The sequence below is a fragment of the Sander lucioperca genome, chromosome 13 (assembly GCF_008315115.2).
Source record: "Sander lucioperca isolate FBNREF2018 chromosome 13, SLUC_FBN_1.2, whole genome shotgun sequence".
NCBI classification, from domain to species: Eukaryota; Metazoa; Chordata; class Actinopteri; order Perciformes; family Percidae; genus Sander; species Sander lucioperca.
The window spans coordinates 32773409-32788389 of record NC_050185.1 but is presented as its reverse complement, the minus strand read 5'-3'; the positions used below and the strand labels follow the sequence as shown (position 1 = coordinate 32788389).

The following is a 14981-nucleotide window of genomic DNA, read 5'->3' as shown; positions in this document are numbered from 1 at the left end:
ATCGTGTACATGTGTGTGTTTGAAGGGTGACGCAACAAATACTATATTGTCAGGGATTTTAAATCTCAAAGAGATTATACGAATCAGCCAAGTGATTCATAATTTCCATCTCTACTGTAGTTGGAACTAGTACATACATAGTTGTGAGTTGTATAACAAGAAAATATTTCTCCAAAATAATGACGGGGAAATGTAAACCATGTACTAAAGATTAGATTTAAAAGGTACAATATATAATACTGACAACTAGCGTTTAAAATGGTTACTGCAGTCCAAATTCAAAATACTGAAAAGAGTCGTCTCCCCGGCCCCTCCTCTCCAGCGTCGTTCAATGTTAGCTTGATGCTAGACTCGCATTGCCAGACATTACTCCACAGCGCAGCGGAGTTACTAGATGCTGCTATGTTGACGGTCATAAAAGCCCTTGTTCTCGCGGAGCTTTGTGCCTGACTGACAGCCACCTTATATCGACTAACCGTGACAACAACGACTGCTAAAAGGATCGCAAACTTTAACCTTATAATCAGTGCGTATGGAGCTTTGTGCCCGACTGACAGCCACCTTTTCTCGCATTAACGTCACTGCAACAGCCGCTAAAAAGGCCGCAACCTCATGGTCGTCTGCACACCGGGCACACTCGCTGCCTGTCAGCTATGCCCGCTGAACAGAAGTGGGGGAAGAATTTCGGCAGGGGGGAAATTGTCGGTATTACTACTTTCAGACCCGTTGTACAGCTTGTCTATACACTGTACAGTCAGTACATTACACATTATGATTACATGCCAGTTTGTAAGAAAGTGGCAATCATACTGTCCAACATATCATAACGTTAACCTTGAATCTGGCAATGGTAACATTAGCCACAATAACAACATAAAGTTACATACATTGCAAAGCGACTTGCAGAGAAAACTGTGTCCCAATCCAACAATTCAGGCTACTGGGTGTTTTGCCAAAGTTAAATTGCATGTTTCCATTATGAGGAAGTCAAACTTGCGGTTTCTGGAATATGTCATGGATCCTACGTTAGCAGTTAGCGTGCATTAGCAGTTAGCGTGCATTAGCATAGCGGCGTCAGCACCAGTCAGGATCACTTCACCGGCTGTGTTTAATTTTTTTGCAAGTAACTAGCTGGAGTACTCTATATAATTTAATGCGAGCACATGAATGTTGAAATGAATGAAAATGACTATCCCTACGTTAGCCGTAATATAAATGAATGAAGCTCAACGCTTACTTGTTTAGGAGGAAATTAGTCAACTCAGTGTCCTTTTAGCCTCTAAGCTGTCTCTATCTTTTAAATGCATCTCCAATATTTACCCGTGTTTTACCTCGTCTCTGATTATACAACCGTTTAGAAAGATGGCAAGTTTTTTTTTTTTTAGGGCGGGTAGAATGAATCTATCTCCGTTGATCCTGTTCATTTGTTTGCTGCTTCCATGGCTGTACTACAGCTGTAGCACGCTGGGTTTGCGTTTTTACAGGTATATCTGGCAACCCGGCCTGGCAGTCAAAATAGGCAGTTCATATCAACAAACAGGCCTTAACAAAAACAGACATTCAGTCACGGAACGGAAATTTCAAAAGGAGAAAATACTGGCATTAGCATTGTTGTCAGAAAGTAAGTATTTCAAATTAGCATATTTCCTTAATATCTGATGACACATTGGGGGCATTTTTTGATTAAATACAATAAATGTATTACATATTGCACCTTTAATTCAAACTTCTGTGATATATGATATATGGTAGAAAGTCTCTTATTTAAAGTTACTAAAGCTTCATGCATGCTCCCTGCAGTATTTGAAAGTGACTTCAGCGAACATACTCTTCTGTTCATTATGATGTTTTCAGATCAACGTCAGCTTCCAACTGGACACCACCACCACATGCCAAACCCAAGTACACCCCTCACTTCCTCTGAAAGATGTCAAGGAAGTTAATCATTTCCAACACAAAGAGAGCTCCAGTTAATTCCACAGCATTTAAAGGCTGTTATTCAAGGGAACCGGTATGAATGAGTATGTGTGAGATGGGAGATGTGTGGATACACTGATGGATGTTACCCATCTGCCTTTCGTAGTGGTCATTTTTCTCCAACCCTCAGTAATTATGATCAACCGAGTATTCACAGTGTCCTCTCGCAATCAGCAGCATGACGCAGCTGCCTGTTTATTCCAATCCAACCCCACATAATATGCCTCTGCTTAAATGGTAGCTCAGGTGTTTGGTAAAGGCAACAATAGAGGTAGATGAAGACAGCACATTAACCTCTCCAATCAGCTCTCATGGTGCCGTCTCAATAACCTTGTTGTGTGGAAAGCATAGTCGCAACGTACGGATAAATAACAGAAGGAAATTGAGGAGGAGCATATAAATAGTAGAAAATGAAAATCAATGAACAAGAAGTTGCAAGTAAAGTAACAATTTTAGGAGCTGGTTTATTTTTGCACAGACAAAAAAAAAAGTGTTTGTATTTCAGATCAAGCATGTTATATATAGCCATATATTTTCCATGTTTAGTTCACCCAGGCTGCTCCTCGGATAAGGGGGGAGAAAATAAGAAACAAGATTGAGGAGAAAGGGTCACGGCTGGCACAGAGATTGGAGTTGCAAAGTGAATGTTGACCGTGTTGTATTGCTTTTTTTTCCAGACCCCTCTGCCTCTCAGCTCTGCCTTGCTTTTTTTAATTTATTTTTTGAATTACAGTCCTCAGCGTGGGAGCAGGCATGTCTCAATGCATGCATCTTTGACTATAAGTAATTTAAAATAAGGTTGCATTCCTTTGCTTCTCCGAAGGCCTACTCAATGATATAGCCTCCAGCTTTGTGTTTAAGGGTCACACTCAGTCTTTGGGTTTGTGTCTGTACTGTGCCACAAATGGTTTCACCTTAAAGGCCGACAGAATGTCAACGTTTGAAACTTTAAAAATAAGATATACATTTCGAGCAGTACGGTTCAACCCTCTGGCACCTCACGACTTGGCCATGAAAACTAATTTCGACAGACGTGGTTTGTTTTTCGCAATATGTGAATGTTCATTTAATGATCGTAAAAGAAAGATGGGGACAACACAATGTCACACATTGTGCTACATTATGGATGCATTTAGTTAAATATTAATTTACTTTGCTCTTCCCCAAATTTAAACGTGTCAAAATGTGTTAATTCCATGCAGTCTCTCTCATTGACTCGAACAATGAAATGTTAGAAAAGTAATAATGAAAATAATATATTGACTACTATCTACCATGGAATGTTATGTCCCACACATTTCACAAATCCTATGTCTGCCCCCCCCTTAAAGTTACAGTTTTTACATCTAAAAGGTGTCATCTGACTGTCCAGCTGCTAAAATCTAGATGAGAGAAGAGAGTTGATGACAATGTTGATAAACTCATCTGAGTCACCTAATTACCTTACACTGACAGCAATTAAGCTTAATGAGCAGCAAGGAGCAGTGCAGAGAGTGGTTTGTGGATTCTTTTTGCCTCTCGGGCTACATCCAGGTTCTCCTATCTTATCAATAGAAGTGATTTGCTGTATGTAGGAAGAGAGGAAACCTTTGCATTATTTTTGGGTTAAAAACATGATTTAATCTAATCAAATCTATTATCTATCATAAAGTAGCAGGTTTCCATCATGGAAAATGAACATAATTTTAGGATTATTAATTAACTGCAGATTTATAGCATGTCTGTTTTTTATACGGTCATAATTATGGGAAGCAAGCACTAAAGTCCAAGTAAACCAACACCTTATTTGCTGTTACAAATCAAGAATAAAAAAAGGAAGAAAAATAATTGTTAAGTAAAGCAGAGAGGATTTTTTTCTTCCCATGACTACCTAACCCCGTAATTTACAAATTCAGACCACTGAATGCCTCTTTAGAACAGCTCCTGATGCTTGCACTACGTCAGCACTTACAGTGGAGCTTTGCAACATTAATTCAAACACCTGTTGCTGTATATATACGTATGTTGACACATGTCATAAGACTTATCAAAACATCAACTTAAAGCAGGCTATACAGTATAGATCGCGTGAACATTGTCGTGCCTCATCAACTTCATACAAATAGCTTCTCTTTTGCACGGATGACAGTCACAGATGGGTAAAAGTGGAAAAATCAAAGTAAAATTAAAATATAAGACTCCTCACAGTGTCTATAACAATTGTTACCACCAAATACAATGCTGGGACTTTCTCATTACATTTCTGTTTTCTGTTTAACTGAAAATCACAAGAATCACAACAAAATTCTAAACGTATAGGAGCTGTCCTATCTAACAACAAATGTAATCCTGTTGACTTGATATATTACTGCATGTAGACATAACTGTCTCTGTGACATACCTAAATTAAATCTAAAAGACCCAGAGAAAGAGCCACTTAAACTGATTTCATGGTCTGTTTTTATTCTGTAGTCTCTGTCTGGACTTTTACGTGTCCTTTCTTGAGATGTCAGAAATCTAAGTATTTCTGACACTGGCTATGCGCTATTAAAATATGTTTGAGAGTCAGCTAAAGAAAGCCATGCTTCTATTTTGTGCAGACAGGATCTAAGGCAGTAGTGTTGCCTTATTAGAGACACAGCTGAGTGTCATTTTGCTGCCAGTAATTCCTGCTGAGTGCTGGGCTTTGTGCCGAGCTCCTCTATTAAACCTGATAATTGTGGGTGAATATACGTCATATTTGTTTTGTTTTTCCTTTTTTGATCCATTAAATAAAGAACCATAAAGACTGGGTCCTAAAAAAATTAAGTAATAGTACATTTTCAATGATCTTTATTATTTGCCAGATGAGAAATGAAATATTTGTATTGTAAGATCATGCCAAGGGGGTTTATAAGCATTATTATTCTTTATGCCGCATATTAATATACCTGAATCTGCTTTATTGGCTAAGTATGTATACTGGAAAGTGGAGTTTGTGTACAAACTGGGAGTGGCTTTGAAAATTTAAATTTAAAAGACATAAATGACGAAAGTAGACCTGAAACAATTAGATAATTATAATTATTTGATTAGTCCAACAACAGAAAAATAAATCAACTTTGATAGTCGATAAATTGTTCATTTTGTCAGGGAGAAATGTTTTTTTATTGCTATAAATTATAATTTGATTAAGGAGAATTGGTCGGACAGAACAAAATATTTGAAGACACCAAATAAGGCTCTGGGAAATTGTGACTGGCGCTTTTTTTTTTTTGCATTTTATAGACTAAACAATAAATTAATTAATCACAAAAATAATCAACAAATTAAAAGATATTGAAAATAATCCTTAGTTGCAGATTTTAATGAAAAATGATTGTAGGCTAATAAGAGTCTAAAAGTCAGGATATCAGCTTCAATTTTGACCACTTTTTAAATAAAATAAAAACCTGTCCTTTGCGAGTCCCCCAGCTTAGTGCAAGTTCAGTTCACTAGTCATGGGAAGTACTACTCAGTGAGAGCAGTTGTATAATGTATTCTGTGTTTGTGGAGGAGCTTTGAAATGTCTGAAAAAAAAAGTGTGATATCGACAAGGCTTACTCAGCATGGACTGGTGGAGTTTGAAATCCATATTTATTTACCAGACGGGGACAAAATATTTGCTTAGTTGCATCATGGGAAATGTAAGATCCAGTGTTTTCTCGAGCCTGACACTAGGGACCAAAAGGCCTCTTCTGCTTTGACTCTGGTGAGTAGCCCTTCAAAGACCAAACAGCAACTCCCCTTTTGATTTAGTTATTCTGGACACTTTGGGATTACTTGTTGTTCTTGGTCTTCTGTCCTTTCTCAAGATCTTGTGCATAAACTCGGCTTACTTTATTGATATTGGTTGAAACAGTAACTCTGATTGAAGTTATGGTTAAAGATGTATGCAACTTTTTCTGCATGTAAATGTCTAAAAACGACTTGACCTATGTTATATATTTATGGAGTTGTGTACTTACATTATCCCAAATGTTTCCAACAATGTTCAAACCCAGAGAAATCTGTGATTTGAATCAAGGTTATGGGTCCGTTAGATTTGTTCGCCTGTCGATGGCACCACATCCCCTTTGCACGTGTCAGCGTTGTGGTTGTCTGCCAGAAGCTTTCATGAATTTACTTTTTATCGAGTTTTAAGCTACATTTTTATGATACACTTTTTGGTTTTTAACTTTATATTTTAACCTGATGAAGGATTCTGGATCTTAAGTTATCAGAGAAACAAGCGGAGCAAACGTTAGCCGCAGCTCGGCTCGCAGCCCCCTATAGGAATCGTAACCGGGAGACGCTGATTGCAATGATGGCAATGGTGGTAAAGACAAAAACTCCCATGATCCCACACTACTTCACGGCGTCACCAAACTGCGTCTTTTGTTGTTGTTTGTTTGATTGAGAGACCTCTAGCGGCAGAAAATTACATATTGTGCATTTAATAATAACTTAAGACATATCTTGTTGGTCATATTGATCTGTATTATTAACATACCAATTAACACACATATTACAAGCAGTATGTTAAAACACTAATACTCTAGTTATAGTGATTTTGTTTGGAAGGATCACATGAATTATACTATCTCGGGCTTATGAGAAATCCTTGCACATACAGGTTAGAGTGTCAAAAACTTTTTTCCTTAAAGCTTAAAGCAGCACTGATGAAAGTCAACATTAATACTCTCACCTGACATCTACGATATGATAATGGCCAAACTTATTCCCAATTTAAGCTTTAACTCAAAAGGAGTTGGCAATCTGAATAACCTCAACACCACTCAAGGTCAAAGAAAAGCAAACTAAACTTATTAGTGCTCCCTGTTCTGTGTGGGTAGAGATTTGATTGAGTTTTCAATTTCTTCTGTTTATTCCGTCTACATCTTACCTTCAGGTCCTTTCACTTTACTTTACTCAGTGGGCACCCGCATGGTGTTGTTTTATTTGGTCACTGTATGAGTGACCTTTCCCTCCTGCTCACTCTTTGAGTCTTATTGATTTGCTCTTCAAAAGGGATCTCTAAAACCTCTTTTCTTTTAGTCCATTCCCTTATTCACGTCAGTGTTTCTCAGGGTGACAAGACCTCCGTCTTTCCAGCTGAGGTTATACTGTACTGAATGTCTCAGGGACAAAGATTGGATGTAACGATTCATAGAAAAAGAATAAGAAGTAGCGTGTAAAGTACAAGGAATAAAGGTGCTAAAGAAAACTGGACAGAAGACAAAACTTCTGTACGCTCCTGACATTTTTAATGGATGTCACAAGCTATGGTTTCCACAATTTGTTAGACAAGTTATGTCATATCCAGATTGAAATGTCCACTTGTGTGAAAACATTAACTTTTTTTTAGATCACAACTACTAACTCAATTTGACGTTAATATGATGGTGTCTGTATGTTACGGTTTGTATCATTTTTGCCTACACTCTTCTGCTTGGTCCAGGTCTGAGAACTGCTGGACAGATTGTCATAGATTTTTATATGAATATATTTAAGTGCTCCGGAAGATGATTTCTCATGATATTGGTGACTTATGACTAGGGACGGGTATGATTGTGATTTTATCGATACTATTACTTTTATTTATACTCCTTATTGGTTCTTTTTCATTACTAAATAATTGCAATGTAATGTAAAATTACACCAAAATGTTAAAAAGTACCAATAAAAGAACTGGTAACGTCAGAGATTATCAATACTGCGGTCTTATATAATTTAGCACCGAGGCTGTTTAATAGCAGGTTTTGGTATCCATCCCTACTCATAACCTTTTGTTTAGTGCAACTGTTCGGTCAAAATGTCCTTTTGAACAACACCATGGTTCATGACAACATATCTTGAAAACGTTCAGGCGAATTAATGGGTTAAAAAAAAAAGGAATGGTCTGGTTTATCGGCATTTCTTTAAACCAATCTTAAGCTAAGCACCGAGCGGAGCTACAGTGCTGCTGTATAATAGCCTTGGGAAGGAACTTGTTTTGGTGGAACGTGTACGTTCAAAGGTTGTTTTAGTCGTGCAACAGAAAACTCAGATTGGACAGATAGTCTAGCTAGCTGTCTGGATTTACCCTGCAGAAATCTGAGGAGCAGTTAACCATAGTCCTCATAAATCAAGCAGAGTTTAGAATTGTAACACAAAGAAAGCGGAAGGTAACGGACAGCCAAATCTATATCTAGTGGAATTTCCGGCAGAACGAGAGCAATCCCGGAAGTGGAACGTCGTGGATATAGACTAGTGACCCCCTGACCTTACGGGGCATAATTATCACTGCTGCCTCTAGGGGCTGCTAATGCAAGTGTTTAGACTCTAAACTGCATAACTCTGTACTGTATTGTGCTGATGTTGCAATAATATTTGGCCAAATTCTCAGATCTAACATTGTTACACGTTTTCAATGAATTATTTATCTTCATCAAGATTTGTCTGTGTTTAATTCATAGGGGCTCAAGCCGATGGACCATAATGGGCTTTCTGACCCCTATGTCAAGTTGCACCTACTGCCCGGAGCCAGCAAGGTGAGCAGCACTATGTTAACTAATAATAAATATTTTCTGGATTTTCTTACTCTCCATGACCGCATCTCGCAGTTTTGCACTCCCAATAAAATTGTGCCTTGTTTCTTGGATTAACTTTATATAAAGTTTGCCTTTCCCTGTTTAGCCTAGCTTAGCTTAAAGACAGGTGTAAACAGCTACCCCAGCTCTGCCCAAAGTATAGGCTACACCTACCAGCACCTCTAAAGCTAACAAATGAATACGTTTGTATCTCATTTGTTTAATCGGAACATAAAGAGAAATGAAAAAAAAAAACTACTAGACAGAACAAGGCTAGCTGTTTCTACCTGCCTTCTTCTACCAGAGGCATCATCAATGTAAACAACATTCCCTGGCCTACCTACTAATAATATGCTTCACTTGTGAAAGCCGAGTCTCTTATCATTATGCTGTGAGCCAAGCTTTGGTCTGCTCAATGTCGCAAGTGGACGCACTTGAGACGTAACTTATGATCTGTTGTATGATCTGTTGAGTCATTATAAGCTCCACATGTCAGACCCAAACCACTGCTTTTCCACCAACATGATCACAAAATGCACATGTATGTGGCTCACAAAGATGGAAATGTATCTCAAATGTCAAACTACAAAATGACTCACAAGTTGACACTGAATTCTTTAATTTCCTTGTGTCTGACAGGAGGCCTTGATGTTGATTTAATCCTTTTCATTAAAGTCCTCAAATCTAATATAGATCAGTGAATGAGCACACTCCACAAAAGCAGCTTATTGAAAGATAAAGCTGTGTGATTATCCATCTACCTGACTCACATTTTCCTTTCTTCTAATACCTTTTCAAACTTGTCTCATTTGTTCTTTTGATCTGAACTTTGTAATTGTTTAGTACCCTCTTCAGCTTTGACTTTTGACCTATATACGCATGTGTGTAGGTAGTTACGCCTGTGAGATATGTAAAAAAGGATGAATAACCATGTAACTGCATGCTTTACTCAGTTCTAATGTTGTAAAACTTAGTGTGGGTCATTATTTAAACTTTACCAGATATGTATGTATGTATGTATGTGTATGTGTATATATATATATATATATATATATATATATATATATATATATATATATATATATATATATATATATATATATATATATATATTTTAGGGCTTTTATTGCCTTTATGATAGCTTGAGAATGACAGAAGAGAGGGGAGAGGAAGGGGATGACACACAGCAAAGGGCCAAGGGTCAGGTTCGAACCCCGGCCGCTGGCAAGGACTCAGCCTACATCGGGCGCACGCTCTACCAGTAAAGCTAGAGGTCGCCCCAGATATTGATATTCTGAGAACATTCAGTGCTAACACACCATGCAAGACAAAGAGCGTGTGTCGACTATACAATTAGGCAAAGTACAATTAAGCGTATTAAAATGGCTGCAATAACAAAGCCAAGCAGTCCATGTTGAACTTAATCTAAGCCTCTTAGCAATGGCTGCCTAGTACCAAAGATAAAGAGCAAACCGCTCAGAAATTAACAAAATAGAAACTTTAAAGACTTTACAAAAACGATGACAAGCAATGGAGACAAATGTATGCACAATGAAAGAAGAAAGTACAGTCACAGTAGCAACCTCTATTAGGTTGTAATGCTCACTACACACCAGATAAGTGTTGAAAACTTTTATTTTCTTAGATTGTTAATACTACTAGAGTGAAAAAATGATGAGTAGATGATTTGTCTCAGGGTGGCACCTGAGAAAATACCATGTTGTTCATTGAATAGGTTCATCCTCCGTACATTTAGATGTATTTTGTCCACCTCAGCTGTCAGCTACACAGCTGGTACGCTAAAACTATAAAAGACAGGGCTGCATGATATGAGGGAAATGTGCGATATGGAATAACATAGTTGAATATCGCGATAATGATATAACTGGCAATAAATAAACAGATATTGAAGTGCACTCAGTTCTGCTGCTCTCATTCTTCTGCTCAAAGACAACAAATTGCTTGTTGAATTTTAAACAAATGAAAGGAAGTCATTTTCAGCATTCTTTTATTAAACAAATTGAACAGTGAATTGAATATAAAAAGGACCACCAAAAAAAGAATGACAGTTGCATTTTAAAGCATAGTTTTCTACTGATATTTTCTTTCAACTAACACAAAAAGTGAGTGTGTCTTTCGCGATATGTCGCAGCCTTTGGCAATGCGTTTATTGCGCCAGTTGATATCGCGATGACGATAAAAAAAAACGATATATTGTGCAGCCCTAATAAAAGGCACATGTACTGCATGTGTTGCTTTGCTCTGCGTGGGAGTCTTATCATTATCTAACTTCTTGTAAGTTTTATAATTTATCATGATCTGTGCTAATTACCAGGCAGAATTACTGTTGTTGACTTGTTGACCTACAGGCTAAAATATGAAAGTTATAAAAGTAACTCTGCACTAGATTTTGGAAGTTACAACATACCTGCACTGTCCTATAGGGGTTGAAAGGTATACATATACAAGGTATAAGATACAAGACTTACAACATATTACCTAGTAAGCATACAAGGAATGTGGCCATTAGTTTTAGATGAGTCCTGTCATGAACTCAAATAAAAGTCAAAATTTTAAATTGTTACATATAAAGGCAGGACAAGAACAAAGACATTGGAATTCGTTCTCTGAGTACCATAATTGCCTATACCAAATTTAATAGCAATACATCCAGTAGTAGTTCAAATTTTCACTTTGGACAAAAGGGCTGGAACATTAACCTGACTCCGCCAGATGGATTGCTCCGCATTTGCTCGGCATATCCATCTGGGAACTTTCCGTTGGAGAACTTTTGTGAAGGGGCGAAAATACTAGTTAGCTGATTGGATAAACCATCCGTCTATCACTAACCTGACTCCTCCAGATAGCTCGCGAGATCAGGACGGTCTCACGAGGCTAATTTTCTTCACGACTAGCGGAGCCAGTTGATATATCAAACTCTTGCCGAAACCAGTCGGGAGAAGAGCAAAAACATCTTTTCCTCCGAGAAAAGCCTCCAGTGCCGTTTTTTTGCTCTTCTTTCAATGAAGGAATACTTTCTAATTCAGATAAAACTTGCGCGATAGCTACGCTCATCTCATCCGTGGAAGCCGCCATGTTGTTTAGATTGAACAGTCGCTTCTTGTTGCGTCACACTTAAATCCGCCTCAAAACCAACGCTGATTGGTCGGTCGTTTGGCGAACGGCTCCAAATTTTCTCTATCTCAAGATGCCAGATTGATCTGCGAGTGGAAAACTGGAACTCGCAAGATCAAGACGGTCTCACAAGGCTACTGGAACATTGGCTGAAAGAAAAGTGTGTACCAGCCCAGAAATGTTTGTTAGAGAACCTTGCATGTATGATAAAGGACAAAACACCACAGTAACAACCATTTGAAATGTTGTGAATGATACTTATAGAGGAGCTTGCATAGAAAAAGGCTTTCTGTCACTGCAGCGTGCAGTAGATTTAATAATAGGCTGAGAAACTCTGCAGAGCTGCTATTATTATTATTGTAAACCTGTTGATTTCATACTCAAATGTATAGTTTAACAGATACTGCTGCTCTGACAGACTGACCTCTCACTGTTATGTGAATACAGATGATGGTAGGTACATTATTACATTATCTACAAGGGTGAGGTTTTTCTGGCTCTCTGAACTCAAAGTAAATGCATCAATTAGATAGCTGCAGACAGACGGAAACAGTCAGCGATGCACGTGCACCCTTTATTGTTAGGAACAATATTGTGTGGACATGTGTGTAGACACCGATGGTGCCTTTTTCTGACAACTTTTTTTCCTTGAAATTAAAAACATTTTAATTTGTGAGAATGCACGGATAGACTTGTGAATATTAGCATGAGAATGTGTAATTTGCCATTGGCCTGACAACTACAATGAAACAGTAGCATAATAATTGTCCCGCAACACATGGAATAGGCCAATAAAATCAACAGTCTGCCTGCTGTTGGTCTGCATTAAACCTCTCCACCCCCTTTAATGGAGTTACATAAGTAATCCGCCATCTGTAGATATCATCTGTGATAATATCCATGCAACAGATTTGATCCAGAGATTTCTCAGCGACCAGTGACCAGATTGTGGTGTATATTCATCGCACCCTGAGGATGTTTAAAATTTCAGATTTCTTGCAGCAAAGTGTATTTTTACTGAAAGACTACAATTTACACAACAAAAACAAAAACTACTGTAAGAGCCCTGGTTATGACTATGTGTCTATGTGCTCTCCATTCTGCAGACAGGACAAGATATGAAAGAATATAATTAGTTGAAAATACATAACACTCAGTGATTGAAAGTAACTAAGTACTTGTAGTATTTGTACTTTACTAGTAGTATTTCCATTTTCTGCTACTTTCTACTTCTACTCCACTACATCTCAGAGGGAAATAATGTACTCATATCTACATTTATCTGATAGTGTTAGTTACTTGTCACTTTTCAAATTAAGATTTGGCATTAAAAATAAAAAAAAAAAACATATGATCACCTCACTCTCCAGCTTCTACTCTGTAGGCGTGCACTCAAAGTAGTCCAAACTGATCTTGCCACAATCTCTCTTAGCCAATGATATCCTTGCTGTCAACTTTAAAATTCGTTCTCCTCTCTGCTGCTGTCAGTTGTCATCTCAGTATGAACAACTCCATATTCCATCATCCAGATCTTTAGCCAAACTCTAAACTCTTCACCACCACCCCCAGTGTGTATATCCAGAACTAATCCGGCATAACCATGCCCCTAAATATACTACGTCATTATGAGGTCTTATCGTAGAAGACTCAACTCAAATTCTTTCCATCATGCACTTGAACAAAATTGATTGTTCTCTCTATGAAATCTCTCCTCATTGAAATACGAGTTACAAATTAAACCAGTGGCTGGTCTAGTTTAGCACCATATGGTCTCCCTGAGCTGTTAATGGGACCTTTCCCCTCTAAGCCTTTTGGTTTAGAGGGGATGGTGTCAAAGTCAGAATTCACATCTTCAAAAGATTTTGTTTAAATGCAGCTTCTAAGACAATTCAAATATACTTTATAAACTTTCTGAACAGCACCCAATTATTCTTAGGGTATCTTAGGGTATGCTTTTCAGGAAAAGCCTGAAGAGCAAAAACCAATGATTGGTTTCAAAGTTAGGGGTTTTCTATTATTTATGTGTTCTGCTCTTTATATGAAATGTCATGGATTATCACACTGGTAACCTAAATAAAACTTCATGAGAGTATGGCTTCTAGGGATTTGTCTCCTGCGTCAGTAGGAGGCCTCGCAGAGGCCTTTGCATATTCCTGTCAGTAAAACAAGATGCCGCCACCTTCTCTCCGCTCTGATATTTCTCTGTGTGTCCTCAAAATAATCATTAGGCTCGGTCTAAGAGCCTCATTAAGACCCACTAAAGAGGTCATAAATTCTGTTTGTGCTCTAATCAGAAGTGAAGTTTCACGCTCTGCTGCAAAGACAGATCACATTTTCATCTCCTTTGAGACCACAATCAAACACACTGAAATGCCTTTAATTATTCCAGATTAAACTGTCAATTACTGACAGGGATTAGTGGTTGTAGATTAGAATTATGATGTTTTCACAGGACCACGAGGTGATTAACTGATTCAGGTGACAAATTTGGCAACAGAAAATATCTAGGCCATTTATACTTGTCTCAGTATTGCATTGCTAAAATAGAAATAGCTCAATTTTGTTACATGATGCTGATAAACAGGAAAGACTAACACATTCTGCAGCTGATCAAATGAATATAATTGTTTGACCCTATTGTTTTCAAAATTCTAACTTTGGTGTCAGAAACCCATCAGTTAAGGGGGGATGAAATTGAACAAGAATCCAACATTGTTTATTGCATATTGTATTTTGCATTATGTAATGAACCATAATAAATCCAATGTTTGAGAAGGGTTGGAATAAAATAGGGTCAGTGCTAAAATATGATGATTGCACAAACATTTACTTGAGAGATTACCTTGAAATGAAAACCATGTCTTTTGTTTTAATGTTCAGTGTTTCCCACACATAGACCAATTTGTGGCAGTGCGCCACACAATCAACACTGGCCGCCACACATTGCGCTTCGTTTCGTTTTATTAAATTATTTTTTTTAACGCTATTTAAAACACGCAGCATATTCGTTCAGATGCATTTCCTTTCCCTGCTCTCTCCGTCTCTCTGTCACTCACGCATCTCTCACATAAGCCACACACACACACACACACACACACACACACACACACACACACACACACACACACACACACACACACACACACACACACACACACACACACAGCGTCCGTCTCCAAGAAAACGAGAGAAGACGGCTGGCGAAATTCACAAGTTCACAAAAAGTTGGTATCTCGTGAACACCTTTACACAATCACACATTAAAAAGTGCTATAAAAATATTTTATATTCTGAATACAATGTTGTCAGTGTGTTAATGTT

At 37.8% G+C, this 14981-nt stretch overlaps 1 protein-coding gene across 2 annotated transcripts in view; it reads left to right on the top strand.

Moving 5' to 3' along the window:
- Window positions 1-14981, top strand: part of doc2b (double C2-like domains, beta) — a 125515-nt gene that overhangs the window by 75815 nt on the left and 34719 nt on the right. For both annotated transcript variants that reach the window (XM_031307956.2, XM_031307955.2), the window contains one exon: window positions 8412-8486. In XM_031307956.2, coding sequence (XP_031163816.1) covers window positions 8412-8486 — 75 coding nt within the window. The remainder of the gene's footprint in view (window positions 1-8411; window positions 8487-14981) is intronic.